The sequence below is a fragment of the Porites lutea genome, chromosome 13 (assembly GCF_958299795.1).
Source record: "Porites lutea chromosome 13, jaPorLute2.1, whole genome shotgun sequence".
In the NCBI taxonomy this organism is placed as follows: domain Eukaryota; kingdom Metazoa; phylum Cnidaria; class Anthozoa; order Scleractinia; family Poritidae; genus Porites; species Porites lutea.
The window spans coordinates 5,409,327-5,418,874 of NC_133213.1; the positions used below are offsets into that span (position 1 = coordinate 5,409,327).

The following is a 9,548-nucleotide window of genomic DNA, read 5'->3' on the forward strand; positions in this document are numbered from 1 at the left end:
AGTATTAAAACTAGCTCTCCGTCTAAAATTACACCTAGTAAGATATTAATGTAATAGACAATGCTTTGGAAACTAGGATAGATTCAGCTAGTAACTTTTAAATTTTCCACAATATCTGCCTAACAAGGTAGTCATGACTACACTGTGGTTAAAGCACAGATAGTAAGACTGCCCAGCACGAAATTTATTCGCTCTGAATGATTGTTCTGTTTGTTTTCTTAGTCAATGATGCATGTAGTCCTGATCCCTGTAAGAATCGTGGTTTATGTCAAGTGTTAAGGCTGAATTCTTACTACTGCGCATGCCCTGAAGGATGGACTGGACCTCACTGCGAACAAGGTAATAGAGGACAAAAGAAAAAAAAATGGTGTTAAATTTGCATGGGAGATGTTTGTAACAGAGCGGTCGTTTCCTCTTTTTCTAGATGTCAAAGAATGCTCAATGGCCGACAATGTCTGTCAGAATGGAGGAACTTGTGATGAGAGAATGGGTTACTATATTTGTAACTGCCAACTGGGATTTGCTGGGAAAAACTGCACCAAAGGTATGGCTGACAGCTTCAGTATCAATTGCACACATATGAAGTGCGTATTTCTCCATACAGAACATTAAAAGCATCAGCGTTAACTAACCTCAACTAAACGTTGCGTGATGAAAGAACGGGTGGGCGAGGTATGGACGGGAGGGCGGACGGACGAATGGACTTGGGGACGAAGTGAGCCAATCAAGGAACTCAAAGTACACCGTGAAGCGGGGGCCAACTTTTGTTCCCCAGCATTGAAAATTGGCTTTCATTTTTATCATACAAAATAGAAATAAACAATAATAATCATAATCATAATCATAATCATAATCATAATCATAATCATAATCATAATCATAATCATAATCATAATCATAATCATAATCATAATCATAATAACGATAACTTGCACGTGAACAACCTCCGTCTGACGCGAGCAATCATAACATGTACATCTAAATGCAGCTTGGTTATTTTAAGTTGCCGATCCCAAGAACAACACCTAAGAAACGACGCAACACACCCTATTGTAAACTTACCTACTACCCTTTGTATTCGACAGTGTTCCAAGAAACCATGATTGACCTGGTGTTTATGATAGATGATTCCACTGTTCAGCCTCAGGCACGCAGAAATATCTCCAATCAAATAGTACAAGTGATCAAGTCCACGTTAAGCTACTTTCCAAGTCAAAACACGAGGGTTGGGCTAGTCCTCTATGCAGCTGATACTACCACAGTGGGTAACTTTAATGCCACGAGAAACGAAACAAATCAAGCCCTGGAGCTGTTACCACACCTTCCTGAAGGGACATTCACCGGCAAATCACTTAATTACACAAGAGAGCATTTCTTTAACAATAGCCGTGCGAACGCACATCGCGTCCTAGTAGTGTTCACTGATGAGACTTCTAACGATGTGGTTTCGGTTGCGTCTAAATTGCTGCGTGACATGAATGTAACTATCATCGTAGTTGCATTGGGGAATTGGTTCGATGTCACCCAAGTCAACAATATGGCTAGTCATCCCCGCTCAGCGACGGTGCTTCGCACTACACACGTCGAAATAATGGAAATACCTTGGAGGGTTCATGAAATGATCGGCGAAGGTATGTCAAGGGTATAACGCAACAGAATTAGAGGTAGATAGATGCCATAACTTAACTTCTTAGCAACCCATGTGAAAATAACGGTACTTGCATCAACTCCTTGCTTGACTACGGTTGTTCATGTCCTAATGGCTTTACTGTGTCATTTTGCGAGGAAGGTGAGGTAACAATTTGTTTGTTTGTCTTTACTGAAATGATTAAAAAAAAGAGAGAAATGTTGGAGTTCATAATGCTAATGTTGAGGACAACGACGACGACGACGATGATGATGATACTGATGATGATGTTGATGATGATAATAATAGTGATGATGATGATGATGGTAGATCTAAGGGTGGACGGGGGACGGGCAGACCGGACGAAGGTAGGGAAGGGCGAAGGGATTCAATCAAGGAACTCAAAGTTCATCTCAGAATTTCTCTCCTCTTTATCCACAGCTGTTGACCATTGTTTCAGCAACCCTTGTGCAAATAATGGTACTTGCAACAACTCCCTTCATGGCTACCGATGTTCGTGTCCTGAAGGCTTTACTGGGTCACTTTGCGAGGAAGGTTAGACAACAGTTTGTCTGTTTTTCTTTACTAAAATGATGGAAAAGAAAAGAGAAATATTGGAGTTGTTATTCATAATGCTAATGTTGAGGACAACGACGACGACGACGACGATGATGATGATACTGACGATGATGTTGATAATGATAATAATGATGATGATGATGATGGTAGATCTAATGGTGGACGGGGGACGGGCAGACCGGACGAAGGTAGGGAGGGGTGAAGGGAGTCAATCAAGCCACTCAAAGTTCATCTCAGAATTCCTCTCCTCTTTATCCACAGCTGTTGACCATTGTTTCAGCAACCCTTGTGCAAATAATGGTACTTGTAACAACTACCTTCATGGCTACAGATGTTCGTGTCCTGGAGGCTTTACTGGGTCACTTTGCGAGGAAGGTAAGACAAAAGTTTGTTTGTTCGTCTTCACTAAAATAATTGAAAAGAAAACAGGAAATATTCGATGCTGGCCACGAAGTGTCCACCACATTCGTCGGTGTTCAAGGTAAATTGAGAAAGGAGTAGAGGGGTAGTGACACTAGCCTTCCACGCAGACGTTCTTAGGGGTTCGTCACACGTTCCTGCCCCACGCTATAGTAACATGTCATCAGTATGGAATTCCTGCGCCGCGAAATGTAGGCTGCTTTCTCTAGCTTTTTTAATGAAAATGTTATTCGATGTCTATGTTAAGAAATGAAAACTGAGATTCCACAAAAGTCTCTCACGCGTCAGGTAAATACATAGATGCAGTGGCGGATGCAGGGGAGGGGCCCGGGGGGCTCGCCCCCCCTCCTTATTTTTAGATGAAAATGAGGCCCGAAGGACCGAAAAAAGGTTTTTTTGAGCTCCCCGGCCCCTGATCTCAGGATCTGGATGACGCCCCCCCCCCCCCCTTATATGAAGGTCGGATCCGCTACTGAGATGTACAAGACAGCGGTAAGAATGTGCCGACCACCCCCATCCGTGGTTTCTTTATGAAAATTTCGCTAACCCTGCACTGTGTCTGACTAAAATTTAGAATTAATGGATTTTAATACTTATGTAGGTCAACGCCAGAGAGACACTTTTGTATAGCTCAATGAAACATGTCATATCTGATTAGTTCCTGCCTGTGAATATTTAATAAAACACATGACATGTGTTGTGACCTGTTTGTTCTTCTTGTTTTGTTATTATTTTGATTTTTTTTTATTTGATTTTTTTTTTACAGTGGACAATGAAGATAACTGTGGCTCTTCACCGTGCGTCAACGATGGAACGTGTATAACTGTCGGGCGCAGTTACCAATGCGACTGCCGTCGGGGATTTTATGGAAGACAGTGCCAGCTTGGTAAGTCGTCATAAGACTGCAACTACCGTTTGCTGAATTTTAGAACGCTATATATCAATAAATGTGTGTCAAAAATCCAGACGCATCGAAAAGAAAGACTACATTTGCCTCCAAAACAAACGACAATAAAACATAATGTATAATGCACTTCTTATCTCAGGTTGTGGATTCCGTGAGTTAGGTCTTAAAGTGCCGAATACGCGACGAATTCCAGATAAAGACATTACTGCCTCGTCGAGAAAAGTCGAAGGGCGCTCGTCATACCGTGGAAGAATTGGAGTAGAAAAATTGGGATCGTGGGGGGACGGATGGTGCGCAGCAACTACAGACACAGCACCTTACATTCAAGTGTTCTTTGGTAAGCCTTTGTGTATTAACCCTCCATCCCAAATAAAGTGTTGAAATTTAGGATTGCTCATCGGCAAATGCAAAATATTAAACAACAATCCACCGTCTAAGTAAGCTGTGTTGAAAGAGTTTTGGTATAAATGGATCAACTCTTTGACGCCACTTTAGTCGTTTTTGGTCCATTTGGATCCATGCATATTATTCCTGGACCAATTAAGCTTTTCATTTAAGCTTTTAAGATGGTAATCAGCAAAATTTGCCAGGATAGATCTTTCCACTGGTAGCTCATTTAGCAAATGCTGCAAATGTTGAGATAAAGACAAAATAACAAGCGACATTTGGCTTAATTAGATCCAGTTAGCAAAAAAATGTGTGCTTAGTGTTGGAAATCTCTTTTTCGGCCATTCCTTGGGTAAATGCGGTTTTTCCCTAAAAATTGGCCGACGGCAAAGGGTTATCTTCTTGTTGTTGATAAGGTTGGGAAGGAACTTGAGCAAATTTTTTTTTCTATCTTCACCCAAATGAACAAAAATGTTGATTGGAGATGGACTGTTTGAAAGCTGCATATTCTTACCATTTGACGCTTTTTCCCCTTTTTATTTAGGATATCTCACGAATGTCACCGTTATTGAAACAGAAGGGGTCACAGATGGAGCCACACCCATGTGGGTTGAAAGCTATTACGTATCGACCAGCAACAACTCGGAAACTGAATCGTTTGTCAACTACACTGAAGGCGGAAACATCAGAATTGTAAGTTTCTTTATATATTTTTCTTTATATCTTTATATCTCGCCTTTTCATCCTACGATAAGAGAAGAAAACAAGACACTCTTTAGTTTCACGCACTAATTCATCGTCACATTACGTCCCCAACTAACATTAAGCCTATATTTGGCAAATGTGGCTTTGCTATTGCAACCTGTTCAAACAGGTAAAGAGGATTCCTATTTACGTGGTAAAGTTTCGGCAGGAACAATTTTGAATAGACGCCTCGAAGGGACTTTCTCCCATATCACAGCATCAATACCTTTTTCACAAAAAAACGACAAACAGCATTAACAGCTATGACCTTCTAAGGTTTATTGTAATGGTACTAATTAATGTTGTCTGATTTGCAGTTCAGAGCAAATGAGGATATCAATGGCAGAAACGTTTCTCTCTATGGAACAAGCGCTCATTACATTCGAATCCACCCAGTCACCTACCATGGCACATCAGCTTGCTTGCGCATGGCAATGTATGGATGCGACTCGGGTAAAATTTGAGACAATGACAATGTTAATGTATATTGCCCACTGTGAACAGTCTTGTGGATTGGCTTAACCTGGTATGCCAAGAGAATCCTTTGTTGGTTATTTATTTTTATTTATTTTATTTATTTTTAGAGGACTTTCCTTCACTGGGCGTCGTGCTTCAACGTTCCGATGATGAGCCAAAGGAAAGGTCATCTGGGTTTGATACTCGTTACTTAGGTGAGTGTAAAGTTTCAGGCCTTTTGGAATTAGATTTGTTTGTTTCTGTTTTGTTCCTTCTTTGTTTTAAAATTTTTTTATTTGTTTTCTTTTTCTTTACGAGTTTCCCTCACCCATTAGCCCATTTTACAAGCTAAAGTTGGCCTTGTTTTTTGATATAACCTTTTCTGTTTTGTGAACTGTGGAAGGTTTCAACCCAGGAGTCATTTCAAAAGTAGGTTGAGTTTGATCGTTCGGGTGAACGTAGTATTGAATAGGACTGTTGTTGTTGACAATGACTGACGTTTCGACAACCAGCGGGAGTCATCTTCAGAGTCAAAGTGAGTTGTATCACGTCATTTGATGGTATTATACTCTGGTTATTGACCTGATTGGTCAATTACGTCGCGATGTTACTGGTCGTCTGTCAGTTAAGCCGTGATGTTAATGGCTATTAAGACTCGTATGTAATTAGTGCGTTTCGATCCGTCTGTTGTCCCAGGCAAACAGTCGTCTCTTGTTAGTCCGATTGTTAGTAGTCCATTCGTTCTCTGGTAGTTTGTTTTGCTTGATTTCGTCAATAAGTCGTTTGTACGTTGCCGGTAACTGTTGACTACGATTTAGTGGCGTTTGTTCTAAGTTGGTAAACCAGCTTTCTAAAGTGAGTCGTTTTTGTTACATGTGATTCTTATGCTAACTAATATTTTTTAAGCATGATTTCCATAAGAAACGAAAGGAGCACTGTATCAACACAAGGTCAACCTCAGCTTCATGCTAAATAACTCAAAGACTAGGATACTAAGCTAAGAACTGTAGAATGTTTATTCTTTCCTTCGATGATATTTCGGGGTGGTCCTTCAAAACGAATCATAGACGTAATTGTCATTTCGTTGTGTAAGCCAGTTCCTACACACATTTTAAACGTTTGTTTACAACCACCACCACAACACCTAACAAAAAAAATTAGGTTGACCTATTTCTTCAATCCGGAGCCTAAATCGTATAAATGAACGCACGCGCACTGGAAGTGGCTCGCCAGATGTAGCCTGTTGGCCAAGGTAAATGTGAAACTGTTCTCTTGCTTCCTTTACAGTTATACCAGCAGTGATTTTCATTGCCCTACTGCTGACAGCTGCAATAATTTTCCTTCTACGATCATGTCGGTACGTAAGTGAATGTAGCGTGCACGTTAGTCGTGTATTAGTTGTTATAGGAAATAGAAGCAGTTATATTCAGCAAGTCTTTGTCATTGCATTATTAGAAAGTAAAAACAAACAAACAAAAAGCTGCTGGTAGGGACATTTATCAACGCCCACAAAGGATACAATAGTACAAGGGCCATGCACTAGAATTACGTTTGCACCCCTTATAAGGATCGGTCAATGGTATGAACCATAGAGTGCTTTTCTCGTCTGTCTGTTGAAGTTTATTCTTTTCCATTCCTTTATTTAGAAGAAAATATTCAGGGAAGCTTAAGGGATATTCAGAGCTCGATGAAGATGGCATCTATGAGAATATTCCTATTGACGCATCAATGTTTGAAGTACAGACTGTGGCCATAGACATTGGTCCTGAAAAATCATCAAATGCTGTATACGGCAAAGGAGTCTGGAGAGAAACAACTTTCTCTCTATCCCGACAAGTGCATCAATACCACAATGCCGTATATGAAGAAATGGATATCGACAAGACCGAATTTGAGACGCAGACGCTCAAGGTAGACGTGGGCACGGACGAAGTTGCGAAAGACGTATCTTACACAAAGAGTATCTTACCTGAAGATACAACCTCTCTTAGCGGATTAGCATTTGAGTCGCAGCTAAGGAACGAAATATACGACGACCCCTTTCCTGGTTTCTTCTGTACTGATGCAGAAGAACAGGAAGAGATTTACGAAGCGCGTTATCAAAATCTGATAAACGAAGAGGACGTTGACGACGATTACGATGTCTTTCCCAATTTTCCATCAGACGATGCCCAGAGAATGACCTTGGAACTCTCACCTCAAAAAACAGTGTTAGTGGAGGGAATTTTCTCTGAAGAAAACAAGGTAAACATGGAGCAGGGTTGTATCTGGGGTATTTGAGGGGTAGAAGCTCCCCCCCCCCCCTTCCCCGAAAAAAAAAAATGCCCAGCTTCCCCCAAAAAAACATTGTTATCATAGATAACTTTAGTAAAATCCAACTAGTGGTCTATTATTAATGCTGCGTTCTTATTGGTTGAGCTACTACAAGGCTATATGCTATAGCCCACTAGTGGCGAAAAGCGCCGGCTTTTTGGCTGCGGATTAAAGTCTAGCTTAAACTAGCTAAAGTTGTTTTGTCCCGATATTTTTGACCAACTAGTTGGATTTTACTAAAGCAATTATTTTCGGCCTCATGGGCTATTGACTCAGAGCCCATTCGGGCTCGAGGAATAATTGTCAAATATCGGAGAGGTCAATGCACACTCTGTAACGTAATATTTCTCAAAATTGTGTCTCAAAATAGACCAGATTGCATCTCAGCACATATTCATCTCAAGCAATTTCCGGGGCATGTTCCGGACCCCCCTGGGAAACGCCTACCCTTCGGTCACTCGGGACGTCTTCCCCAAACGATGTATCCTTGATAGAACCCGGTGGAATCATTAGTTCTTTTAGCAGCCTCGATCGGGGCGAAAAGATTTTATGCAGATTGTTGCTGCTGATCATGAATACCAATGGTGTATGTTCAAGGCAATGTATATCAATAGCGATCGCTTAAGACAAGATCCCGATGGGTTTCTGACGATTTAATTTTGCTGAATTGTTTGTTTCCAGTTACTTTTCCACAGAAAAGAATGTTCTTTCACCCAATTTACTTATTCTTACTCACAGATTTTCAGCTTCAACCGTATCAATACGTTACCGAGCAGAGTTTCAACATTACAACGTGCAGGGAACACGCTACCAAATGGAAAAAGCGCTACCTTGCAGATTGGAAGGTCCTCTTCTACAGCTGGAAGGAATACACGGTCAAGTGTTGGAACTAAATCCAGACGTAATAAAACGAACACAGGATCTGGAGTGCGAAAATAAGCGACTTGCAGGTGATTGATGTGAAAACTGTCATCGAATTAAGGCAAACGGTTGGAGATGTCTCACTAGCATCGGAGACCTTAAGATCGGCATTAGGTCATCTTACTGCAACTGGCAAACGACGGTTTGCGGGTAGCGGTTTCATATTAGCTCTCTGCCCATATTTGGGACTTAAGATTCACAGGTTGCAGCTGGTTGAGCTCCACCCTCGATAAAAAGTTAAATAACTTCAAAACCGTCCAAGCTAAGACCACCAAGCTTAGCGACTTGTCCTTAAATTTAACTGGGAACATTCTAAAGTCGTCGTGACACGTACGTCAATATTGATGTTACCATGACAACCGAGTTTTGACAGCAATGTTTTTCAAAAATTGCATCAGTTTTGTCTGAAAAATAGGATATATTTCTATTTTTACTTATCGAATTATTATATTACAAATAAATTAAGCATTATTTTATCAAAGTTTTTGTAACTGTTAATGAAATCCAGGCTTTTTAGTGACCAGTTTGAAGCAAAAATAATATAACCACACGGCAGATGCAGTGTTAGATTTTCGACAGTGGTCATTTCTCACAGGAGTTATACTCAGATTAAGCCTTCTTTTAAAAATACCTCGATTTATACGATTTTTAAGTAAAATAGAAGACATTTAAATAATTTAAAATGGCGGATCCAAGATGGCTGATGCTTCCAGTTCTTTTTAAGTAATAAATGACGTCATAATGACATCACTGCTATTGTTAAAGATCATTTATGAGTTAGCCAACTTCTTCGATTTATCACCGACCTTACTATTTAAGTATTTTCCCCTGTATGTCCGCTTTGAGGGAAATTTTAATTCTGCCAATAAATTCAGCAATATGACGTCATAATGACGTCAGATCACGTCATTATGTCAATCAACTTATGCCCAGACGTTGGAAATGCGAGTACAGTACTGTGTGCAATTTTGGTGGTCGTAGGATGAGCGGTTTTGAAATGTCCTTTCCCGATCGCAGGAAGACAAAGAAAGCCTGGTTGATGGTGTGTTGTATGCCAAAATATAATTAATTTCATATAAGCTGCCCAGTAGACCTATTGGTGATTTTAAAGACTTTAAATATCAGTTGCGTTCATAGAGCTCATAATCTCGTTACTATTATCATTGCCATCATCATCGTCGTCCTCATTTATTT

At 40.4% G+C, this 9,548-nt stretch overlaps 1 protein-coding gene across 1 annotated transcript; it reads left to right on the forward strand.

Moving 5' to 3' along the window:
- Window positions 1-428: 428 nt before the first annotated feature.
- On the forward strand, window positions 429-8,391 carry LOC140922271 (uncharacterized). Its single transcript, XM_073372272.1, has 12 exons — window positions 429-544; window positions 1,086-1,631; window positions 2,069-2,182; window positions 2,468-2,581; window positions 3,393-3,512; window positions 3,673-3,870; window positions 4,465-4,613; window positions 4,982-5,117; window positions 5,249-5,335; window positions 6,408-6,477; window positions 6,770-7,392; window positions 8,129-8,391. Exons 1-12 carry the CDS (start codon window positions 442-444, stop codon window positions 8,389-8,391), a joined length of 2,523 nt encoding a protein of 840 aa, XP_073228373.1. The 5' UTR covers window positions 429-441.
- The last annotated feature ends 1,157 nt before the right edge of the window (window positions 8,392-9,548 follow it).